This window comes from Bombus fervidus, chromosome 7 (genome assembly GCF_041682495.2).
Source record: "Bombus fervidus isolate BK054 chromosome 7, iyBomFerv1, whole genome shotgun sequence".
In the NCBI taxonomy this organism is placed as follows: Eukaryota; Metazoa; Arthropoda; class Insecta; order Hymenoptera; family Apidae; genus Bombus; species Bombus fervidus.
This window is the reverse complement of record NC_091523.1, coordinates 16,198,890-16,222,754: the sequence shown is the minus strand read 5'-3', so window position 1 is coordinate 16,222,754 and position 23,865 is coordinate 16,198,890. Positions and strand designations below refer to the sequence as shown.

The 23,865-nt window shown below is 27.2% G+C and overlaps 5 protein-coding genes and 1 long non-coding RNA gene across 17 annotated transcripts; 3 read left to right on the top strand and 3 right to left on the bottom strand.

Moving 5' to 3' along the window:
• The first annotated feature begins 6 nt into the window (after positions 1 to 6).
• On the top strand, positions 7 to 2,035 carry LOC139989179 (E3 ubiquitin-protein ligase E3D). 2 transcript variants are annotated; one of them, XM_072007241.1, is made up of 3 exons: positions 7 to 194; positions 464 to 561; positions 640 to 2,035. In XM_072007241.1, exon 3 carries the CDS (start codon positions 790 to 792, stop codon positions 1,897 to 1,899), a length of 1,110 nt encoding a protein of 369 aa, XP_071863342.1. In that variant the 5' UTR covers positions 7 to 194; positions 464 to 561; positions 640 to 789; the 3' UTR covers positions 1,900 to 2,035. The 2 variants fall into 2 exon arrangements, with proteins under 2 accessions (XP_071863342.1, XP_071863343.1); XM_072007242.1 differs by lacking the exon at positions 7 to 194 and adding an exon at positions 209 to 359.
• A 29-nt stretch (positions 2,036 to 2,064) lies between these two features.
• Positions 2,065 to 7,734, bottom strand: LOC139989177 (oxysterol-binding protein-related protein 9). 4 transcript variants are annotated; one of them, XR_011800279.1, is made up of 14 exons: positions 7,575 to 7,733; positions 6,824 to 7,039; positions 6,520 to 6,750; positions 6,330 to 6,405; positions 6,174 to 6,263; positions 5,907 to 6,030; positions 5,731 to 5,834; positions 4,721 to 4,750; positions 4,485 to 4,647; positions 4,131 to 4,396; positions 3,659 to 4,053; positions 3,354 to 3,581; positions 3,065 to 3,284; positions 2,065 to 2,531 (listed from the first exon to the last, which is right to left on the bottom strand). XR_011800279.1 is itself a non-coding variant. In XM_072007236.1 (13 exons), exons 1-13 carry the CDS (start codon positions 7,725 to 7,727, stop codon positions 3,192 to 3,194), a joined length of 2,166 nt encoding a protein of 721 aa, XP_071863337.1. In that variant the 5' UTR covers positions 7,728 to 7,734; the 3' UTR covers positions 2,791 to 3,191. The 4 variants fall into 4 exon arrangements, 3 of the variants coding, with proteins under 3 accessions (XP_071863337.1, XP_071863336.1, XP_071863338.1); XM_072007236.1 differs by lacking the exon at positions 2,065 to 2,531 and having other exon boundaries at positions 2,791 to 3,284; positions 5,731 to 5,831; positions 7,575 to 7,734; XM_072007235.1 differs by lacking the exon at positions 2,065 to 2,531 and having other exon boundaries at positions 2,791 to 3,284.
• Positions 7,735 to 8,062: 328 nt separating this feature from the next.
• Positions 8,063 to 11,789, top strand: Sra (RRM_RCAN_like domain containing protein Sra). 2 transcript variants are annotated; one of them, XR_011800280.1, is made up of 6 exons: positions 8,063 to 8,307; positions 8,987 to 9,256; positions 9,327 to 9,516; positions 9,599 to 9,751; positions 10,486 to 10,810; positions 10,878 to 11,789. XR_011800280.1 is itself a non-coding variant. In XM_072007244.1 (5 exons), the coding sequence occupies exons 2-5, from the start codon at positions 8,999 to 9,001 to the stop codon at positions 10,611 to 10,613; spliced, it is 729 nt and encodes a 242-aa protein (XP_071863345.1). In that variant the 5' UTR covers positions 8,063 to 8,307; positions 8,987 to 8,998; the 3' UTR covers positions 10,614 to 11,789. The 2 variants fall into 2 exon arrangements, 1 of the variants encoding a protein (XP_071863345.1); XM_072007244.1 differs by having other exon boundaries at positions 10,486 to 11,789.
• A 194-nt stretch (positions 11,790 to 11,983) lies between these two features.
• Cul5 (cullin 5) lies at positions 11,984 to 17,099 on the bottom strand. Of its 2 annotated transcripts, none has more exons than XM_072007234.1 (11): positions 17,065 to 17,099; positions 16,109 to 16,318; positions 15,853 to 16,032; positions 15,643 to 15,784; positions 15,248 to 15,562; positions 14,700 to 15,172; positions 14,345 to 14,608; positions 14,106 to 14,261; positions 13,551 to 13,831; positions 13,345 to 13,468; positions 11,984 to 13,254 (listed from the first exon to the last, which is right to left on the bottom strand). In XM_072007234.1, the coding sequence occupies exons 1-11, from the start codon at positions 17,065 to 17,067 to the stop codon at positions 13,060 to 13,062; spliced, it is 2,343 nt and encodes a 780-aa protein (XP_071863335.1). In that variant the 5' UTR covers positions 17,068 to 17,099; the 3' UTR covers positions 11,984 to 13,059. The 2 variants fall into 2 exon arrangements, with proteins under 2 accessions (XP_071863335.1, XP_071863334.1); XM_072007233.1 differs by lacking the exon at positions 17,065 to 17,099 and adding an exon at positions 16,832 to 16,983.
• A 923-nt stretch (positions 17,100 to 18,022) lies between these two features.
• Ero1l (endoplasmic reticulum oxidoreductin-1-like protein) lies at positions 18,023 to 22,275 on the top strand. 6 transcript variants are annotated; one of them, XM_072007653.1, is made up of 9 exons: positions 18,023 to 18,133; positions 18,615 to 18,876; positions 19,047 to 19,250; positions 19,357 to 19,514; positions 19,599 to 19,784; positions 19,874 to 19,920; positions 20,004 to 20,352; positions 20,437 to 20,730; positions 20,889 to 22,275. In XM_072007653.1, the coding sequence occupies exons 2-9, from the start codon at positions 18,751 to 18,753 to the stop codon at positions 20,938 to 20,940; spliced, it is 1,416 nt and encodes a 471-aa protein (XP_071863754.1). In that variant the 5' UTR covers positions 18,023 to 18,133; positions 18,615 to 18,750; the 3' UTR covers positions 20,941 to 22,275. The 6 variants fall into 6 exon arrangements, with proteins under 6 accessions (XP_071863754.1, XP_071863758.1, XP_071863753.1 ...); XM_072007657.1 differs by having other exon boundaries at positions 18,024 to 18,133; positions 18,615 to 18,674; XM_072007652.1 differs by lacking the exon at positions 18,023 to 18,133 and adding an exon at positions 18,285 to 18,514.
• On the bottom strand, positions 21,904 to 23,758 carry LOC139989370 (uncharacterized). The gene is made up of 2 exons (XR_011800324.1): positions 23,140 to 23,758; positions 21,904 to 23,048 (listed from the first exon to the last, which is right to left on the bottom strand). It is a non-coding gene; the product is annotated as an uncharacterized lncRNA (long non-coding RNA).
• Between the last annotated feature and the right edge of the window lie 107 nt (positions 23,759 to 23,865).

Sequence of the window (23,865 nt, the reverse complement as noted above, 5' to 3'; positions counted from 1 at the left end):
TTCTGAATTTTTGTGATTGTGTTTTCCAAATTAGATTCTTAGAGCTTTCTTTTTACATTATTTTTAACCTATAAGATGCGTGTATAAAGACTTACAGATTCTATTCAATAAATCGAAGCATTAACTGGAATAATATGTATTTTCTTACATGAGATAAAATCCAATTTACAATAAGCGATATTTGGAAAGACAAGGTACGTATACAGTGATTGTCAAAAAGCACGTGGTATACTAGACAAAAAGTGACAATTACATTATGAATTGTAATTGTTTATTTATTCGTATTGAATATTTAAAGATATTAAGATTTAAAATAATTAGACTCAGATTAGAACCGTAGTAGATATAAAATTTTTTTGGTAAATTCTATTTATTTTGTAATAAATTTTGATACTTGTATTTATTGTAATATTCCATTTAATTTTATGATATTTCACTAATTTATAAAAATCTATTCTTTTAGGTATAAAAATAAGCTACAGAATTAAATTTAGTATATATTAAGACATTGGGTTCAGAAGATTTATTTATCTTATCTATCAAAAAGGAACCATTTTGAAGGTAAACCTATTTGAATTTTGTTACATGCCTTAGATAAATTGTACAATAGAACAAATCAAGTTTAAAATATATTTTTAGGTTTAACAAAATATAATTAAAATATAAAAAAAGAGAATTCATATACATGGAGTCATATATATTGGATTGAATTTGAACCAGTGCGAAGGAGAAATTATTCACATTTTTATCTAATTGAAAAACTATAATTTAATTTTTTAAATTTTCAATATGATAGAATCTATAACATTAGAACTACGACCTAGGCTTCAAATATGCAATGTTTTTATTCATTTAAATAAAAAAGTAAATTCAACAGGAGTTGCAATAAAGCTTTCAAAAGAAAGTATAAAAATAACTATAGAAAATAATACAATAATATTTTTAACAAAATTTGTAAAGTTAATACCAGATTCATTATCAACATTAGATATTACAAACAATTGGATTTGTTTCCGTGCACAAACAATATCTGATCCTGTATTTGGATCTTTCAAAACGCAAATAATTACCAATCCAGCATTCGATGTTAATTCTTTGAAAGATACTTTTAAAACTATTGAGTTATTTAATACCGGTAAATGTCATATAATGTGTGCTTCTTGCAAAAACATTCTTTCTAAAGATATGTGTATTAAAAGGATTTTACCTGTACCAGATATGAATTATGATTCAAGCGAATGGTTTTGTTGTAAACATAATCATAGTAATACTATGTATAATTTGATTCCATCAGAGTCTGATATTTTCTATGGGTCACTTTTCTTCAGAATTCACGCAAGTTTATTTAATCACAACTTAAAAATAGATGAAAATATTGCGATTTGTAACAGATGTTTACAACATTTAGGAAAAATCCTTACAGATAATTCACTTAAATTATGGAATTGTGCTGTGGATTACAATTTCTTAGATAACTCAGAAAGTAAGACTGCAACAGACCCCTTTAATGATTTTTTACTTGCTATTAAAACTTCAATGACTGGTATATTTGGTGAAGAAATAATTTTGCAATGCTTTGTAGGAAAAGAAATTCACTCCCTCATTTTAAAACCAATGGATTGGCACTTAAATTTAATGATTGAGCCTAAGGAAATATCAGATGATAATATTGTAACTTTGAAAAGAATATCAGTTGTCAAAGTATTATATAAATATGAAACAAACAAAAATATTCTTGATTCTGTAAATAAATCGTATTGTGAAGTTAGTTTTTTAGTAATAAGAGCAGGTTTGGAACATTTATTAACATCAACAAAACGATTTCCTCAGCCTCATAGAACTGCAAGTGATTGTTATATTGGACATATATGCCTAGAAAATTGTACAGACAATACTTAATAATAAAAAATATCTTTTGTGTTTTTTAAACATAACAAATTTTGAATTTTTTATAAATAATTTTTTATAATAATATGGTTTCTTAATAAATGATTTCTAATTTACTTTTAAACCTTTTAATGAAATAAAAAATTTAATAATTGTGATTTATATTAAGAGTGTGCGTTATTTTGATGCATGAATAAAGTTTTATTTTATCAAAAATTTACATATATTTATTCATATATTACATGTTATATTGAATAGGAATATTTTACAATGCGCTATCTATGGTTAATAAAATCTGAATGATTATAAATCACGATTTTACTTAATATAAATATCTAAGCACTGTAACATAACTAAATGAAATTAATTTCATGGAGATACTCTAATACTCTGTGGTTAATTTAAAAACAATTAAAACATGTGGGAAATCTTATACATAACAAGCTATGAGGGAGATTTATATATATTTACATTATGTATGATTAATGCTCTGTGTGTGTATGTGTGTGTGTTCCATGGAAATTAAGAACAAACAATTATGTACATAAATATAATGTACATCATATATATGCATATTATTTTTACAATCACGAGTACAGTTGTCCGTTTTTTAAATTTATTAATTAAATCATTTTGGATACTATCTGGAAGTAATTATTTAAAAATATCCAAAGTTCAATAATATACATAATTATTACGGAATGAAAAAAATTCGTGTAATTAAATTTCATTAATGTTTCATTAATGCAATATTATGGAAACAGCTAAAACATATTAGAGAAGCATGCTTTATGCATTAGGTCTATTACTACATAATTAATATTTAATTTTTATTTTATTGTGTTATGCTAAAACTGTATTGTAATTCTTCTTAATAGAAACGATAAATCATCATCAGAAATATTGTTTTTATAGCTGTATATATTTTTTTAACAGTACATAAGCTTGTATGTCGATGTCAACATATAATATATAGCACAATACTATGTAAACTTGTTTCCTTTAAAGCAGTAACTATATCTGTGATAATATATTATAAAAAATAATTTGCCTGCTATCAAAATACATATGTACCTTTCAATGAAATCTTAATATTGTATGGTATTTAAATATTTGCTATTGTACTTAATCAGGTTTATATAAAAAAAAAAAATGTTAAGGAAGGAATTTATAATACCTTTCAGTTTTGTTCTTCTGCATAGCACAGAGTCATTAGATTTAAAATTAGTAAACATATTATTAATCATATGTGTTAGGCCTTAAATTTCTAGTACTGTGCAATATCTAAAACTGCAGCAAATTATTTATGTTGTAGCACTTTGATTGGAACAAGAATGTAATCTGTCTGCAAGTGGTTTTACATAGACCCAACTACCATCTTTCGTTTCTTTGAATAACTATTAGAAAATAAGACTTTATATAATCATTTGAAATAAAAAGTACGTAATTTTGAAAGAAAAATGTACCTTAGTTTGCCAATTAATATTGTTTTCTTTCCTATTACGTGCTTCATCTCGTTGTTTTTGTTCGATTGCACATTTAGCAGCTGTTGCCTTTTCCATGTCGTTAATCCTTAATCCAACAGTTACATCTCGCCAAACTTTTCGTGATTCGTGTTCTTCTTGTTCACACACTGGCTTCACTAATTTTCTTTGAGTGTAAAGTTCTTTAACGTCCGCAAAAATTTCAGTCCTCTATAAAAATTGAATTTATGAATGAAAAAAGAATAAAGTGGGAAATTGGTATCTTTTATAACATATTATGTACATACTCCATCAGCCCACTTTGCTTCCATGGCACCACTCCATTCTCCATTTATAACAACAAATGGTTTCTTATCTCCTGGTTGTGTAATTTGACATGTAATTCGATTACGCTTACCGCCATAAAAAGGTTTTGTCAAAAATTCTACAGCGGCATGGTAACCAGTTTGCGTACAATGGATAGTTGCTGTCCCCCCTAACTCTATCCATGGTACAGTGAGAATAGATCTACCATAACCATTTGGGAAAGTCAATACATATTCTTCCCCATGTTGTAATACATTTACCCAACCCTTTCCAACATTATGTACTCCTATACTCAGTCCAAGGAATTTGCTTTTTGTCCATACATGCGCTCCAAAACTAATCTTTTTTGCATAATGTTCAGCATAAAATGCACTTACTATAATACGAATCATACTTGTTTATCCAGAAAGATATTTTTAAAAGATTTTAATAAATAAATATAAGTAAACTTACTGGGAGGATGATGAGAAACTTGTTCAGCAATAAATGAAAGCTGATTTTCTTTGCACCAAGGTACAGGACCTCCAACAACTAGTTTTGTATCAATAGAACTATCTATAGCATCATTAGGAATATCCCAATGACATCTAAACATTTCACCTAATATTGGATTATATGGTTTCTTAGCTACCCCTGATTTACGACCTGCATGGAAACTGCATAAATACCAACGAACTACTTGAACCATTCTATCTCTAGGAGTAGACATATCCGCTATGCTAAAATATGAAATACTACAGTATATAAAGAGTTTCAACAAATAATTTTGAAAAATATTATTAATATTATTTATTTCATAGCATATACCTTACAAACTGATTTGGATGAGTAAAATAGTCTGCATACATTTCAAGAAGCGACCTGCGCTCCAAAATGAATGTAGGTAATGCTACTTTTGTTAAATCCATACCAATTTTTACTTGAGATAGAAGATGAGTCACTACAGATCCATGGGATTCCATGGAATCCACTAAAAAGTACCATAAAGATAAGAATTTAATTTTATTTAAATAATTTACATTATTAATATAATAGTTACTAACTTTCTGTTTCACTTTCCTCTTCATAAAGGGCTGTAACATGTAACAAAAGCTTACAACAATAATTTATAAACAATAATGTATGGTGACTTAAAAAATAAGAAAAAAAGTAATTTCTTTTTTAAATATAATTCATTTTAATGTTTCTTCTAAGTCAATAATAGATGTAATATGTATACCAATTTAAAACTTTAAACTCAAAAAATACAACCTATAAGAACAGAAATTTTCGCATAAATATATAAAGATTTCTTTTGTTATGTATATATTTTACTATAATTTAAAAACTTACTATTTGAAGCTGCACCCAGCATATTGTGTTTTTATAAAATGTCAGTTAAAATCCATTCCTAAATACGATCATTGTATGATATTGACTATACGCAATATAAACGTCTTTTTCTGAGAAACAAAATTTTCCAAGAGGGGAAAACTATTCGAAGTTGATTAAATTCATTTTTCTGTAATTGTGTCATACTAAAAAATATTCACTTTTGATTTTAACTACAAATTTGATAATGCTTTACTACAAGGTTCGGATGACACGACAATTCACGTGTATAATAATTGTAGTTGTGGGTTAAGTCGACTGATATCGAACCTCTATTATCGATAACGAGTGCAATTTATAATGGATTTTTAATGTTTATGTAATTTCTTTCTTATTTAAAATTTGAATATGTTGTGTTTTATTTGTTACTCTGAATTTGTAATATAGATATATTTGTTATAAATAATTAACAATAATCATAACATATTTTAATGTTTTTATCATTCTTTTAATTTGATTAAATAATTATATATTGACTTTATTTGAATTTCTTTCTTAATTTTAAACATATACACACTAAAATTATATATAAATATATGTATAATAAAAAACTGAAACCAAATAAAATACAATTATCATATCCTAAGAAAAAAGAAATGTATACAAAAAGTTGATTTTATATTTGTTAAATAATATATGAAACATATCAACTTTTAAGCACTTAACATAGATTAATACTTACCATCGTAATCAACAGAGCCATCACCTTTTGTAGGTGGCAACGGATTTTGCTTCCGATTTTCGTTCGATACATCCGCATGTGAACGTTCACTATCTCGTCTTCTACTGAATTACAAAATATATCACATATTTCTTAAATTTTATATTAAAGATTCACAAACCCTGATAAATACTTACATACTGATATGATTTTGCATTGCAGAAGGAGGTGATATTTCATCTGCTGCATCATAATAATCTTCGTCTTCATCCGAAGATGAATAAGAGAATTGGGGTACAGGGAGATCCCTATCCACAACAGCTTTACAAGTAAAAATCAATGAAAATATATATTTTAATCCGTTTGTCTACTTGATTGATAGTTTTATTTTTAGGAATACTATAACTTAATAATTTGACATTTATTTTTAATTTACTACACATAAATAAGAAAAAATAAATTACCATTTGGCAATGTAGGTACCCTTAGTTCTACACATTCAGAACCTAATTCAATACCAGTCTGTACAGTTGCTTCTGGTTCTCTAACAGCAACTAAAATTTATTATATTGCATGTCTTTCATTATAGATGTGTTTTATACTCACATTTAAATACATACCATGAGATAATGAAGACGAAACATGTATTGAATCAGTGGGTCCCCTATATACTCCATTTACAGGTATTGCTGTATTCTAAATGTATAGAATTTTTATTACACACAAACTATACCTAATTCTATTAAATGTATAAAATTTAATTATAAAGATTTATTAATATGGTGTCTTATATTTATAATGAATATTTACCTTTGCAATTTGTAATTGAACAATTGTATGTTTAACTGAATTGAGCATCGCATTGGCTTGAGTTAAAATTGCTGTATATTTTTGTTGCTTTTCTTCATCTTCTGTAGCAACAGATCTTTGTTTTGTTTCAATTAATTTTATTTGATCAATCAATAATTGAAGGTAAGCATCTGCTTCAGCTACTTTGCGATCAAAGTCTTGCTTTGGAGGAGACTTTTTAGGATCCCATCTCTAGAGTAATTTAAATTTTACTTAAGCATTAAACTAAATGTAGTTTTTGTTCTTAATATATAAGTAACCATACAGCATGTGAATGACGTAATATAGTGTCTTCTAAAGCACGAATCCAACGTTCTCGTTCCTCTGCATTTCTTGTTTGAAAATGAAATGTTTTTGGATCATCTTTGTATGATGATGTAGTAATTGTAAATGTGCTATCGTCCTCATCATCAATACCTATAATAGCACCTCTTAAACGTACACATCCCCTACGTGCTCCTCTCATCATTTTTTCTTTACTCTGCAATATAATTAAAGTACAATATAACAATTTATCATATTCAAAATATAATATTTATAGTAATTGTAAAGAAAATATCATTAATATTTGCAATTCAAATATATATTCATTTAAGAATTAGATATCGAAAAAAGTAATAATAAAATTTTCATGTAATATCAATTAACTATTGATAATTAAATTATAATTGATATAACATGATAAAATTTACATATCCATAATAATTCTTTTTGAATATGATTTGACTTTACCACATAAAATTGGTAAGTATTTTTGAAATTAAATGTAATTTTGTAACTAGATATTTAGAGATCAGCTGACTATGACAGATGTGCAAGATATTTAAAGAGATACAAATAATGTTTTAAAGCAACTAATAAATAAATTCAAAGATTACTGATGCATATAGAAATTTATATTAAATTATAATTTTGAATTAAACATTGCATAAATGTTTAAAAAGAAAATGGAGTGTAACCTATTAATGAACAAGAGAACAGTAAATGTAACAATTACAATATTTAAAAATTCTTACCGTATAATACGATAGGAGACCAGCATTATCATCTAAAACAAACCAACGATATTGCCATCCATTAACAACATTTGTCCATTTACTAAGTGAACCTTCCATCGTCGACATTGTTATTTGTTGCTCGCTGTTATTTATGAGTGTATGTGTATGCATAAGGCAAGCATATAATTGTATATATATATATATATATATATATATATATTACATTTGCCTATGCGTGTCCTGTATGAATGCATAGAGAGGTAACTTGATAAGAAAACTAACATAAGACAAATTTCCAAATATCATCGTCATATTTAAAACAATTTACATGATATTTAAAACATATAATTTCTAAACTTACTGTAAATTTACAAAATTGAATGTTCTAAATAATACAAATATCTATTTTTACTTGACATGCGCAGTCAATGAAACAAGCTTTTCTTCGATAACAGATGATTCTACTGCAAAAGTTTGTCTATACTGATTTGCTTATCTTTCTAGTTACTTCTTATAGTCTACGATTATAAAAGATTACATTACGATAATAATAAAATAACGAATGCAACATGTAACATCGAAAGTTGTATAAATGAGTAATAATAACGTTGATACAATGAAGGATTATATATATATATGAATGTATGAATGTATACATAAATAAATAAGTAAATAAAATAAACAATTTTCTCTCGATCTGAATAAATATTAAGAAGGCACACATTCGATTTAACTGCTTAAGAGAAAACATGTAAGTATTATCTGTTCTCAGTCAGCTGATTAATTACTTTACCTTTGACATATTATGTCTCTGCATATTATTTATTATTTATTATTATTTATTATACATAGTCCTCGCTTAATATGCTTATTTATTTTAGCATGATAATACGTAATATTACCTTGCAACTAACAATTACAATTAATTGTAAATAAATTCGTGGTTCGTAATCATTTTGCAATATATACATTTCTATTATTCATAGTTTAATGAATTATTTATCTCAAGAGTGATTTGTAACATAATGTTTATTTTAAAAAATATGTAATATCTGATTAACTGATTTAAAAAATTATATGTTATACTATGATAATTTGATTAACGTTGTAGATATCTACTTGATAAATAAATTACAGTACTATTAAAGTTTTGGTAATATATTAAAAATCATTAACTGAACATATAAGATCATTTATAATAAAAGAATATTGTTTTTTTGTAAATTAAAATATAAAAATGAATGAGAGCTATATATTGAAAATATTTAAAATACTTGTTCAGCAGACATGGAAAATATTTATAAGTAAACACATTTTTTTTAGTTAATCTCTGTATTATAGATACAATTTATATATATATGTATCTTTATTATATCTTTATGTTAATGTGTAAATTCAAATAAATTACAATTTAGTACTTCTATATGCAGCATAGAACAGATATGGAGAAGAAACATGGTTCTAATATAGTAGAAGAGGAAGAATTAGAGGAATCTGAAAATATAATTATAAATGAAGTTGATGGATTACCAAATTTACATCCTAATTATCAACAATTGGAGCTAGAATTTGATGTAGAAAAAAATCGTTCTGATACAAATACAAGGACTATTGAAGATTTAGTACATGATGAAGATTTACCAACATCAGTTATTGTAACTAATGTAGATCCCAGAGTTTTTAAAGATGATGAATTAAAGGTGACAAAAATATATAGTAAAATTGAATAATAAATTCAATATCTAATAAGCATATGTTTTGTTTCTGTAGCAAGAAATACAGAATCTCTTCAAACAGTTTGGGGAAGATGCTACATTTCAATATTTTAGATCATTTAGAAGAATGAGAGTGAATTATAGTTCTCCAAGTGCAGCAGCAAATGCCAGAATACAATTACATCAAGCTCATTTTGGTGAGACAGATATCAACTGTTATTTTGCACAACCTGTTACCCCGATAGGTCTGTAAATTTATTTTTTAACGAACATTATGTTAAGAATTAATGAGAGTTTTATCAACTTTAAAAATAATATATATTTCAGATGTAGAAGATCAACATCTTCACCCACCAGCATTAACAAAACAGTTCCTAATTTCACCACCTGCTTCACCACCTATTGGATGGCAGCCTAGAGAGGAAGGCGAACCTTTAGTTAATCATGACTTATTGGCAGCTATAGCAAATTTATCTGCAGGTTTTGTCATTTAAGGACTTTATAGCATGTTTTTCCATGTGTATTAAGTACGAAAATCTCCGATAACTGCCAGAAATTCGGGACCCAGGTGTTGCAAACGATTCTATTCCTTGAAACTTAAATCTTAGCTGTATCGAACATAGAAAAGGACAACACAAGTGAAAGAGGAAGAGAAACTGAGAGTTGAAGCGCTCAGCAAACATTAAAGGCTCGCGATAAGCTCAGACCTTTAATTAAAAAAAATCAAAATTTTTTATTTTTGATTTGTGATCAATGAAGCTTTTACTAACGTATTAAGATGACACCAAACACGACATAATTTGGAGCATATTTGCGTACTTAATGATAATTAAATAAGTGATAATAAACATCAATAAGTAAATATAATTCAAATTATATCGTGTTCCGTTTCATTTTAATCAGAAAATTCCCACAAATACGTTTGTAAAAGATTAATTTAAAAAAACGTTAAAAATAAAAGTTTCATTTTTGAATTATTACCTAAATACGTACATTGTCTCAGCGATATCTGGAATTGAGTCATGTGATACTAATCGACCCTTCGCGGATCGTTGAGCTTTCCAGTGCTTTGAGGGGAACCTCCCCCCGGTAGTAGGGATAACGAAGATGCAATTATCGAGAGATTCTATTTTGGCAGTTATCGGAGGTTTCCTATACATGTATATATTATGTACACATGTCTGTATATACCAATCATACAAATAATTTTACAGGAGGCAGTCATGAATTACATCCTGGTGGTTCAGGACAACCTGGCATAGTTGTACATGTTTGTGAAACAACAAATCCTATGAAAAATGTTCCACGTATTCAACATACACGTTGTCCAGAACATTCATAAACAGCTCTATTAGAAATATTGTCCACTCATTTGACAATGAATTATTTATCCATCCAAGAAGCAATTAGTGGCATTACAAACAATGATATTCAACACTCAAAAATTTATATTGCAATATTGCAAAATTAATACTTTAATTTGAGATCACAAATTCACAAGAAATAATCTGTAAATGTGTTTTGCTCAGAGTAATATATGTAAGTATTTAAAAAGATAATAAATAGATAACAAATATTTTATTAAAAGTTATGTTTTCGTTTACAGATAAATAATATTTTATGCTGACATTATAAATAAATAAAAATACGTGATATAATGAAATAATTTAAAAAAGTCATCGAATATTAAATAACGTACAAATAAACTATTAGAAAAATCTATATAATATTTCGGAATAACTTTACACCAATTCTTATCCTCTTTTAATTTAAAATCACAATTTAAAATATTAGATGCTTACTTACAATTATAAAAATTAATATTACAGTATCAAGGGTAAATGATATTGAAATTAGCGATATTAACGTTTCACTCGAAGTATCGATGTTACAAATACTTTTAAAGGAAGTATATAAAATTTATGATCTTAGAAAAGGCAATTAGAATTAAATTCTTGATCTGTTAATTATCTCAGAATTTCAAGCAAGATTTACTCGAGAAATATAATTTGTTACAAAGTGGGTGTGTGTGTGATAAGTTTTAGTAACATTGATATTTAATGTACATATATGTGATTATAAGAATGTACCATGCAACATATGAAAAGTGGTATCAATGATACTGTTTTCCGTCATATTTTAATTAATCAATATTAAAATTCGGAAGCGTGCGAGTGATTTTTTTTCATTAAAAAAAGTAAATCTTTAGGGAGAATGTATATTTTATTAATTAAATTTTTAGGATATATATACTTAATAAAATTATAAATAGTGTTATCATTTCAGGAAGAATTCTTTGCAATAACAAATTAATATGTTATTCAAAATGTATTAGTGCTACATGTTTCTTTTGTAACAATAATGTTTATGCATCTGTATATGTAAATGTATATAGAGTTCCCACTTGCATAAAATATATTTCATATTGATGTAAGATTTAAAGTAATATAGAATTGTTGAAAATTTATAAATATGTTATAGCAAATTACTTTTGTGTGAATAAATATGTTACTCAAAACCTGTTTTTTATGTCTGAATCTTACAAAGATAAAATAAAGAAAATGTCTTTTTATGATCTATTTGCTCAATTATTTAATTTAAATTATATTAGGTACTCTAGCTTAATTTTAAAAGGTATTGTTTTACTCATGAAAATTTGTGTATTTTAAAATAATACTTTATAGGAAAAATGTAATAAGATACATCGAAAAATATAAAAAATCCTTTTTAATTTCGAAATTGTTCACTTTTACACTTCGCATATTGAAATAATATAAAAGCTTTATACACATAAATGTTATTAGTAATGCGTGTGTTGAGTAAAGATCTTATCGTTCACAATACAATTATGTAAAATTTCTTTAGTACAGGGATTATACAACGTCTTATTATTAAAATATAAAAGAATTAAAATTTTATAACCTTACATTTATATATAACGGTATAGGCCATTTCTTATATTCTCCCTTTGTATGAATTTTTGTTCATTTTATATTTTTGCAATCGAAAATTATTAATATTATTTCGGTTAAAAGAAACATAATGTAGTTCATAAAAACAGAATACAAAAAATATTGTATACAAAAAGCTCTGTAATTTATGTACTTTCTACAATTCAAACAACTCAATGAAAAACAATCATATTTGGAAAATATGTACACTTGCAGTAAATAAACATATCCATGCATTTACGTTTAGACATGTGTTAAAATGTATAATGTACATATTGCGTACGTATGTGAACATCGTCATTGAAAATTAAATACATCTGCGACGAGTTTATAGTATTCATAAATATTTTAAACAATCTACTTTATTTTTGTATAAAACAGAAGGTATAAAATATATTTATGAAATTGTGATTACGTCAAAAGTAAAAGACAACATAACGACATATAGCGAAATAAAAATTTTTGATCTTGTACATTTTTTCCCTTGATGTCCTCAAGTTTTAAAAGTAAGAAGAGAGGAAAGAGAAAGAAAAAATTAATCAATTTTATAGTCCGAGTTTTTGAAATATTATAATAATTACCTGTTTAGTAATGTATATTTTCATGGTCGAAGGCGATATCATATTTAATCATAATTTATAAACGATATGACTCTGTATGATGGTACTAACTTTTCATTTAAAAGATGTGTTTTTTGTGAACATGTTACAAACAACGTTAACATCTTTCAATTACATTGGGATTTTTGAGCATACAATCTGATAAACAAGAACTGAATTTTTATAAAAATATAATATTAATCATAAGAACAGTATTATACGTATGTATAATCCCGACCTATGCCATATACACGAAGGTGTTAATGTCATCGTCGTGTCTACGTATATATTTATGCTCAATAAGCCACTCAATTTGTTCTTTTATCATTTTTTTACTTGGCAGAAACATGTTCTTTAATATATCAACTAATTCGGTTTGTAACTGAGCATTACTGATTTTTTTACGCATCTTTAAAATCTTGATGATTGCTTCCTGTTAAAAGATATACGTAAAAGATATATGTATCATTAATTTTACTTAGAGAAAGGTAAAAGGACAAAGTTATTTGAATAGAAAGTATACCTGAACTCTTAGTATTCTAAGTTGTACAATGGATTGGTTGTCTTCTTCTTTACTTCGTTCAGTTGATAATTGAAGTCTTCCTACTAAATTAATTTTACCTCGTTTTTGCAGTTTACCATTTTTCCTAAGAATTAAAAAGAAGAATTAATTATATATATTTTGAGTAAATTAAATTAGTGCGCGATTTTTCAAAAAGTATTACTAACACTATAGCGAATTCTTGGTTCACCCAAAATCGTGTATCATTTGCAAAATCTTTGGGACTATGCGCATGTGGTTCAACTAGAAGAAGTTGACGTTTGAGTTTTGGAAAGGCACACAAAGACCATAAAGTTCGTCTGAGTTCCGGATCAGGAAGTTCTGTTGCCAATCGCAAATTTTCATATGATATCTTTTCAAACGGCCGCTGATTCCAAGCAAATAAAACTGCCATTTGAAATGTTGTTACATCCACATCAAAGCGTCCCACTTGGTTAGAAAATGTTATCTGGAACACCATCCAAATTGGTTGCAAGGTGAAGCTGAAAATTAGAACCGAGATATTGAATTTTTTGAAAAATTTTACTCTATACCCATGTTTACTGCTTCAGAAAAATTTATGTTATTCTGCTTTAATAAACATATACATAGTTTCTGATCGAAACTGTATTAACACTTATGATTATGGCCAAAAAGTTTCCTTTTTAAATCATAACAATACTTAAAAAGATGTAAAAATATCTCTTTCTAATATTTTTTTTACAAGACATTTTCTTTCTTACCGTGCCATTAGACATATGATGGTACCACTGTAATTTTCTTCCACTGTGTTTTTTTTTATAAAATTCTTCCACTTCAGGAATATAATCTTCTAGTTGCAGTGGTAAACTTACGGTGACACGTTCACTACCTCTAGCCCAAGCACCTGCATTTAATATCTATAACAAATTATATTAATGCCTTTTAATATATGTTTCACAATACATAAACCAAAATATTATTATAACATCTTAGCCCATACCTTAATGTTAATACTATCTGCAATAGCAGCTCTACATTGCTCTTTAAATTGTTGATTTAGATCTTGTGACACTTTAATGTCTTGAAACATTCGTGCTAATTTATTAACGTAATCAGCAGGCATTCCGACTTCACGAAGCCATTCTACCATATTTTCCTCTTTTTCAGAATCAGCGGATGTATCTAATATTAAACGCCTTGTTAAATGAGCTTTATGATAGCGCATAAATACATCCTTATTTTGAACATATTTTAGCACTAATAACTAAAATAAAACCAATATGAGATAAGTATGAGATAAAATGATTTTAGATATTAAAAATATAATAGTAATATATATAAGTTAAGGTGCATACTACATCTTTTAGTTTGCTTTCAATTTCATCAGAAGTTAATTTTTTACTGAGTGGTGTTTTCCTAAGTAACATATCACAGTAATTAGCTAGAAGTTCTGGACACTTTGATTCTGGCTGTCCATTATTATTGTTGTTGGGTTTATTATTTAAAATCGTTGTACCAATACCAGAACACTGACGTGCAGGTAATTCTAATCTGAATACCGTCGCATCATTTACGACAAGTTTGTAAGCTTTATCTCGAGCAGTTAGAAATCGAGGATCATCATCAAATGCTTCTTTAACAAGAATTGAAAACCGACGAAAAAGATCTAATAATCTTTCAACGTATTTTTCAGAATCCTGAGTAATAACATCCACAGCTGCCATCATATCAGCTAAACCTGCACTTGCTATATGTTCTTCTAAATTTCTTAACATTGGACCAACTCCTTCAGGAACTCTATCCATTAGTTTTAGCATTAACCTAAGTTCTATAAATGTAATTTATTTTATACCATTACAAAAATGCTATTATAAAAATATAATTCAAATTACATTATACTCACTTTCTGTTTGACGATGCTGAATCATTCGCGGACATTCTGCTAATATGGCTGGCTTAAAAGTTGCCACTAATACACGTACGCAACAATCAGTTAAAAGCTGTACACTAGCACTGTTTGGTTCTAAGTATTTTTGGGCACGAAGTTCTTCTTCTTGTAACTTTGCATCAGCATAACGCATATAATTTTCTACACCGTGTAATGATAGCTGTTCAGGTGCTTTAACCCAGTAGAATGCTTCTGTTGCTTCTATATATGCTGCTTCAAAATTCTCTCTATAGATTTGAAGCTTATCGATTGCATTTGAACATAAATTTACTGTAATATAATTTAACACAACTTTAAACTTATAAGATGTATAAGGAGATAATTTATATAAACAAAAATTTGTTATATACCATAAGATTCTCTAACACCAATAACGAGTTGTGAATCAAAGGCTTCACCATTTCTTTCAGCACGAACAAGTCTCATAGCTGAATCTTGAAGTTTTTGTTTTATTTCTCCAAATATACTTTGATTCCAACTATCCAACATTAGCTATAATAAACAAAAAAATGTATATTATGGAATTATATTATTGAAAAATTAAAAAAAAAGGACTTTACTTTTCTAACAATATCATCTGGTTGGTTTTTTTTTTGAACACTGGATGGTGCCTTTCCAGCAAGAGACGTTTCTAATTGTCTAAATGGTGTTGGCAAATAATTACATTGTGCAAAAAATTTTCTCCATTCAGCTATATATGCTTTCAATAAAGCTTGTTCTTCTTGGTGCGCTAAAACTCTCTAGAAAATATATAAAACAGTAATATTTTTCTATTAATAAAATTTTTTTTTTGTATTTATAAATTATAATATGTACCTGCTGAGCTTGTTTTATAAAATCCATTATGTCTTCTTTGAGCGCATCTAATAATTTAAGAGCACCTTTGTCATTCCATACACATACTGCATGAACTAAGAAGAATAAATCTTGCCATTCTGCTTGAGTAACAGGTTCTTGTTTGAGTAATTTCAAAATAGTTGGTCTCATACATGGCCATTTATCTTCAAATATAAACTGATTTTTATCCTAAACACATAATTTAGTAAAAAATTAACTTTAATTTTATGTTTACATACTAAACTCTCATTATTAACACGATTATTATCTTAATCATTGTGCATTATTTCTTTTATCAAACATAAAAATTAAAATATATGTACAATACCATCTATGAAAATATTTTTATTAACTAATGATTTATAGTTCTACTGTATAATCGAAAAACTAGTATCTAATTGTTGAAAAATAACAATATTTAAGTTAATCGTTAGTTTACTGAGGTAATAGTAATATTGTATGAATATTTTCAAATATCTTCAAGGTATAATTTTATAGATATTTATATATACGTTAAAGTTCAAAACGTTCTTTGACAATTCAAACATTGTATAGGTTATAAAGATTTATATTATATTATCGAAAATAAAACAATAAAACAAAAATCTTATAAATTTAAGAAGTTTGAAAGACCATTTTCAGATTTATTCCTCAATGTAAATTGATTTTAAATACAAATATTATTATTCAATGACAACTAACCATCGGCACCTTCGCATAAAGTTTTGACATGTCCTATACCGCAATGAGTCTACGCCAATGAGTACAAACAATAGGTATTACAGTGAACAGTACTGATTAATTATAATAAGGATTGTTTTAAACGTCAATTTATACTTTAATAGATGTTTATTTTAACATTAAAATAGATTTTACATTTATTTATCGCGATATATTATATATATTTAAAAAAAAGATGATACATATATACATACCATTTTTTCTAAGGAAGAAACGTAATACAATATAACATAATACACACATATAGTGTACTGTAATGTAACACCATAATGAGAGACTCTAATAAATGTAAAATAGTATAAAACATATATATACATACAGGTAGATAGATCATATGTAGGAATGTTAAATAGGTTAAGGAGAAAATAAGAGGAATGTAAGATGTAGAAGATAAATGTAAAACCAAGTTCATTTCTTCTTACACATAAAAAGTTCACATTAATTTTTGTATACAATACAAAATTAATGTCTTTTATATGTGTTTCCTTATTATTTAAAACGCTGTTTTTTAAACATTGTGTAAGATCTTCGCAGTCTTTGTACTTTTACTATTAGAAAATTTCGAATAAAAGACAAATATTTTCTTAATGTATAGCTTTTATTGCACTGATTGTAATGTATATATATTAAAGTGATGTAATAATAAAACAGTATATATATATATATATTAAAGCGCAAATTTGTATAAAAACATTATTTGGAAATTAAGTTTTCTAAACGAAAATAATATTTAAATATAGATGAAAAGTAGCGTTATTTAAATGCTGCACAAAATTTAAAAAAGTAAATTTTACTATATGCACATTTTTCATCTATGTATAATAAAATCATATTTTACATTAGAAATGTATTTTAAATTTATATTGAACTACTGACATTCTTTTATATTATATTTCTTAAACTTAATTTCAAAATTAAGAACATTTTACTTTGTATTTGGATAATTTATGATGCCAAATTATTTATTATGATATCTGAATTATATTAAATCCAGTTTGTTATTTGATAGATAATAAACGTAAATATTTAAAACGGCTAATTTTTAAGATAATGTTAAAGAAAGGTCAATATTTTTCTCGGTTCTTAATGACTCATTATATCATTCTAACACTCTATTTTTGACTTTTAAAGTCAGTAACAAATGTTATAAGCACACGTGGAATTAAACTTGGATATGGTTAGCTAAAAAGAGGGGAGTAAATATCTATTATTTATATATATTTATAGAAATGAAGTTGTGTCAACGTTTTACCGGGTATAGATGTGAGTTGAACATTTTGAAATCATAATCATTATTATTATGTAAATAATGGTAAATTAAAAATTTACAAACATTATAATTTAGATATATTACTATAGGATTTATTTGCTACATACTAATATTCCACATTCTTTATTAGAAATTTTACATTTAAAATTACAACATAATATTTAATAAATAGTTAAATACGTATTACAATAATTAAACTAAAAAGTTAGTAAGAAAAATACATGTCTGTGGCAGCGTGATTGTAGTCACGTCACGTTAAGATTACAAGTCGTCTGCTACAGATGAGATAAAACATTCCAGATGTGTGAAATACCGTTACATTTTAGCTTGACTTAAATATGTAATAGAATAAAAAATATAACGCTTGTATAAATGTAGGTGGATTTGTGTATATTTAATAGAGGAACATTTAATGGAACAACATTAATCAATAAGCAATACAATGAAAGCGTCAATAAAGTTTACTTTTGACAGGGTAATTTACGTTTCTGGTGGCACGTAGTCTAGTCGGTGTTATAAAAGGAGGAAACCTCGGTTAGTACCGCGGTGACGTACGATAACTATTATCAATTAGAAAACGTGACTGATAGGTATACCAGTGAATTTAATTATGAAGTGCGAAACCAGTGAAAATATGTTCGGCATATTAATATTAATTGCGATGTTTTTACCTTCTATCGTACATTCCAATTATTTTGGAACGAACAATGAAAAGAATGATCAATGCTTCTGTAAGGTATTATTCTCGTTGTTTTCCCGTTATTCAACTTTTTTTATAAAGAGTAAATATAACCTACAATCGAATCTGTCAACTTTAACATATGTGAATATATGTTATCTTATATTATCTCTAACTTAATATCTTTTTCATAATTTTGTTATTAAATTATGTTTATAACAATTTAGTTGAAGGGATCAATTGATGACTGCAGTTGTAATGTGGATACAGTGGATTACTTTAATAATATGAAAATTTATCCAAGAGTTCAGAGTCTTCTAGTCAGAGATTATTTTCGCTTTTATAAAGTAAATTTAAAACAAGAATGCCCTTTCTGGGCTGATGATAGTAAATGTGCTATAAGATACTGTCATGTACAACCTTGTCAGGAAGTAAGTATTTAATACGTTAGTTTGATCTATATGCAAATATATTACAATATCATTTTATACAAATTGTTGAAATTTATGTATATTATATATATTTTTATACTTGTAGGAAGACATTCCAGATGGTTTAAAAGGAGATATATTAAAGAACAGTCATTTTAATGAAAGTCCTGCTGATAAATATAAAGCTTCAACACAATATGATGATTGCTTACATAGGACTAAAGATCATAATAAAGAACTGGGCTATTTAAACACAACAATTAGGTAAAGAAAAATATTTCTAGCACATTCATAAATAGAATTATTTATAAACAAGATTTCAAATTCATTTTGATATATTTTGTTTAGTTCAGAGAACTACAAAGATTTTGAATTATGGAAACAATATGATGATGCTCAAGATAATTTTTGTGTGAAGGAGTCTAGTCCTGGAGAATATGTGGATCTTTTGCTAAATCCTGAAAGATATACAGGTTATAAAGGACAGAGTGCACATAGGATATGGCGCAGTATTTATAAGGAAAATTGTTTTAGGTAAAAATAGATATTATTTTAGATAATTAGGTAAAAAAGATATTAAAAACTGCTGCATTTTATATTTATATACATATACTTAATTGCAGACCTGAAAATTCGCCGCATAATTTTATTCAGTCTTCAAAAATAAATGGTGAATATTTTTAATTCAATAGTATACTAATAATATATTTCAAAGTATACATTGATTTTATTGTGATATATTATAATTTGTAGGGATGTGTCTGGAAAAAAGGGTATTCTACCGTGTTATATCAGGGCTTCATACTAGTATTAATATTCATTTGTGTTCAAAATACTTGTTGTCACCAAAAGACAATTTAGAGATAGTGCCTGGTGGCCGATGGGGCCCTAATTTGCAAGAGTTTCAAAAAAGATTTTCACCAGAGGAAACAGGAGGTGAAGGTCCAAATTGGTTAAAAAATTTATATTTTACTTATCTGCTTGAATTAAGAGCTTTGGCAAAAGCTGCACCATATTTGGAAAGAGAAGAATATTACACTGGTAACAAAGCACAAGATAAAGACACCCGTTTGGCAATGAATGATATTTTAAATGTTGTTAAGTAGGTATTAGTTTTAACTAATCAATTATATTAATTTATAACTAATGAATTGATGCTTATAGATTTAACATTAATGCGTTTTAGATCATTTCCTGATCATTTCAATGAAAGCGTTATGTTTACTGGTGGAGCTGAGGCTCAGTTATTGAAGGAACAATTCAGACAACATTTTAGGAATATATCTCGTATTATGGACTGCGTAGGGTGCGATAAGTGTAAACTTTGGGGAAAACTTCAAACGCATGGTTTGGGCACAGCATTAAAAATTCTATTCTCAGGAAAATTCGACAGATGGGAATCAACATTAAATAATTTTAATAGAAAGAAATTCTTCTTAGAAAGAAGCGAAATTGTTGCACTTATAAACGCTATTGGAAGGTAAGCAGAACAATTGCGCATTTTATATTTATTCTTATTTTTATCATCGTTATATTAAACTTTTATATGTAAATGTCATCTTTTAAGGTATTTTGCAGATTATATAAAGAGAGAAATTATTAACAGAAAATATAATTAATTATTTTGTAATTTTGCAGATTGTCAGAAAGTATCTTCGAGTTGGATAAATTTAGACAAATGATGAGATAGCAGAATACAGACTAATAATCAGATGATTAAGTTACTTTGGTAAAATACATCACACAAATCTTTATATTTATATAACCCTTGATTATTTAGATTTATACATTTAATTATATAGTAACTCTATAAAATAACTGATTTTTGTATCAGTTATAAATTATTTAAAAATTTTATATTTATACTTAAAATGTGGTATAAAATCGCAATAAAAATTATTACATTTAACGCGTAATCTTTTTTATATCTTTTATTTATAATAAGAATTAGTTTAATATTGACAAGAAAAAGAAGAACTATTATTGAATAAATATAATGTTGATTGAATTATAAAAAGAGTGTCAAATTTCATATGATTGCACTTTGTTATTTTATTGCGATTTTAATGATAACTTAACTCTATCTGTGATAAATATTTCTTCTATAGAAAAGATTCTTGTACCAGTTTTGAAACAGCATATAGCATATTCAGTTTCGAAAGAACTTTCATTTATCAAATTCATAAAATGTTCAAATTTTCTTACTGATATATACACAAGTATATCAAACTTAAAAAATTATAGCTTGTCTTTTTACACCTATTTTTATTTTAATAAAAATTGTTATGAATGTAACCACTAGTATATTATTCTATTTATAAAAATAATGTTGGTTAGTAAGGTTCTACAGGCAAATAGACTGTAACATTTGAGGTTCAATAAGATATTATAAAAGTCGTCCAAGATAAATCAATTTTGTATAATATTGTGTACATTTTTTGAAAAATGTTTTTATAACGAAGGCGACAGAAGGTTTCACATTATTTTCCGACAAATTTACATACAAAGAGAAAACACCAGTGTATTATATTTCTATATACTAATTCATAATAGTTTATAAAATATTTAATATTATTGTATATAGGCGTAAATTTAATTTATTGTCGCTAAATTATACTATTTACGGATTATAAAATAACGAGTTAAAAGCGTATTAAGTTATGGATTACAAAAATGTATTAAATGACAGACTTTTTTCATTACATTTATTTATAATGAAATAACTTATCTAAATAGGTCGTCTATTATACGAAAAATTTAAAATTCTATCATGAATTTCATACATGAAAACTATAACATGAATTTGATTATAGTGTGAAAGAATGTATATTTTATATGAAGATATGAATTAGTGTGGTGTGTCTAATTTTTACGGATTTATTCATAATCCAAAGTAGCAAAATTATTATGTAACCTGCTTATTTCTAAGAAAATATAACACGTTTCATTTCAGTAGAAGATTTAATACATGCGATTATAAAAGGTAACGAAGTTTCAAATATAATATGAATTATAATACCATCAATATTTTATGCATCGTAAATTATTTATACCCCCTCCCCCCCCCCCATCTTAACAAATATCATTCCTGCGTGTATGGTTTAACGAGTAAGGCTTTTTTCTCGATTTCTTATCATTAGCTTTTAACCATATACATATTTTTTAATTTTCTTTTAATAAATCATTTTCGAATTATTAGCAAGCATTTTGTAATTTCTTATTCCGTTTCATTTGAACTACAAGGCGAATCTCCGAGCGAATATTGGTACGCAGAGTACGGTGTAATATCAACGTACCGAGTCGATAATCTTCTCGGATAACAGACACCTAAGCGTCTGTTATCCGAACCCATTGAACCGCGAAAACAGTCGAGAAAGATCGTTGACCACCCTGGCGACGATCTCGAGGAACGGTTCAGGTGTTTTATGATAATTCATATTCTAATAGTTGAGCATATTCGATCGAGAATTCTTATTATCGTCGCGTTTGTGTTGGAACCAGCAATTTTTATAGAATCGAGTATTCTCGAATAAATTTATAAAGACACGTTTCCTGTCATAACCCAATACTTATAATAATTTAACAATTAACTTAACAATTAACGGACTTGAAAGTGAAATTCTTATCTATCAGCTCACGTACTCGACAAATCTTCAAACTTGATTTACCAAGATTACAGCCTTATTCTTAATTTTCGTCTTATTTTCAGCCATAGAATTTTCTCCGCTTCAACTGTACCACGAATATACACACGTCTTCGATGTATCGTAGATCCTAGGAGACTCGCACAATCGCAAGCTTGAAGAATATGTTGTCGATTAATTTCTCGAGTAAGGTATATAGACGCGAGTAAAATAACTTTCTTTTTTTAAGACGCCAAGAACATTACCGTCTATCCTGTCATTTTATTCTTTATCGCATTTCCGGGCCGTATTATGTCTATGGTATTCGTATGCGATGTAAACAAATACTCCATATCGTGAATTGTCATCAGGCACCTCGGTCAGCCGTCTTGTGGGAGGCAGATACGTGTGCAGGGCTCAGTCGATGGATCGTACGTCAAAACGACCGCTTCAAAATATTTCCTTTTGATTAGCGCTACACGATCCTTCTAGGATCGCCTCGGGGTTACTTCGTTGAGCTTGCGACCTGCGATGGATCTCGAGCACGAAAATGTCATATCCGTAAAAACGAAATCGTGTGTCGTGCTATCGGTAAGCAGAGTATAAGACCTTTGAGATGCGAAATTTAAAGTATTATGCTCCGTTTATCGTTGGTGCGCCACGAAACGAGCATCGCTTGGACCTCGACACGGTAATTTTTTCACAACAGTTACCGCGCGCTGACTTCCGCGATTCCCATATTCTAGCATAATATTGTCGGGCTGTGAAGTGGCATTATGCTAGGAATATGTGGTATCGTAAGTTCATCGTAATCTTCCATCCAAAAGAAATTAAAATAAATCGGATTTTTCGGTCGACGTTCACATCTTAATCGTATTTAAATCATTGTTCGTTCTTGAAGACTTTCTATAGCTTAAAAATTAATCAGTAGTTGAATGTTAGTCAACATCGAGGAATCGTAGTGTTTTTAATTTGTACAGCTAATCGGTCGA

Bases quoted from the DNA above. Each gene is read 5' to 3' on its own strand.
- LOC139989179 (XM_072007241.1), top strand. From the start codon at position 790: ATGATAGAATCTATAACATTAGAACTACGACCTAGGCTTCAAATATGC.
- LOC139989177 (XM_072007235.1), bottom strand. From the start codon at position 7,727: ATGCATACACATACACTCATAAATAACAGCGAGCAACAAATAACAATG. The intron at 5,835-5,906 runs GTAAGTATTTAT...TTTGTAATTCAG, and splicing joins ATGCAAAATCATATCAGTAT to TAGAAGACGAGATAGTGAAC. The intron at 4,751-5,730 runs GTAAGTATTAAT...TACATGTTACAG, and splicing joins TGGCTCTGTTGATTACGATG to CCCTTTATGAAGAGGAAAGT.
- Sra (XM_072007244.1), top strand. From the start codon at position 8,999: ATGGAGAAGAAACATGGTTCTAATATAGTAGAAGAGGAAGAATTAGAG. The intron at 9,517-9,598 runs GTCTGTAAATTT...TATATATTTCAG, and splicing joins ACAACCTGTTACCCCGATAG to ATGTAGAAGATCAACATCTT. The intron at 9,752-10,485 runs GTTTTGTCATTT...ATAATTTTACAG, and splicing joins TATAGCAAATTTATCTGCAG to GAGGCAGTCATGAATTACAT.
- Cul5 (XM_072007233.1), bottom strand. From the start codon at position 16,861: ATGTCAAAACTTTATGCGAAGGTGCCGATG. The intron at 15,785-15,852 runs GTAAAGTCCTTT...TGTTTATTATAG, and splicing joins CAGATGATATTGTTAGAAAA to CTAATGTTGGATAGTTGGAA. The intron at 15,563-15,642 runs GTATATAACAAA...ATTATATTACAG, and splicing joins TGGTGTTAGAGAATCTTATG to TAAATTTATGTTCAAATGCA.
- Ero1l (XM_072007653.1), top strand. From the start codon at position 18,751: ATGAAGTGCGAAACCAGTGAAAATATGTTCGGCATATTAATATTAATT. The intron at 19,785-19,873 runs GTAAAAATAGAT...ACTTAATTGCAG, and splicing joins TATAAGGAAAATTGTTTTAG to ACCTGAAAATTCGCCGCATA. The intron at 20,731-20,888 runs GTAAGCAGAACA...GTAATTTTGCAG, and splicing joins CTTATAAACGCTATTGGAAG to ATTGTCAGAAAGTATCTTCG.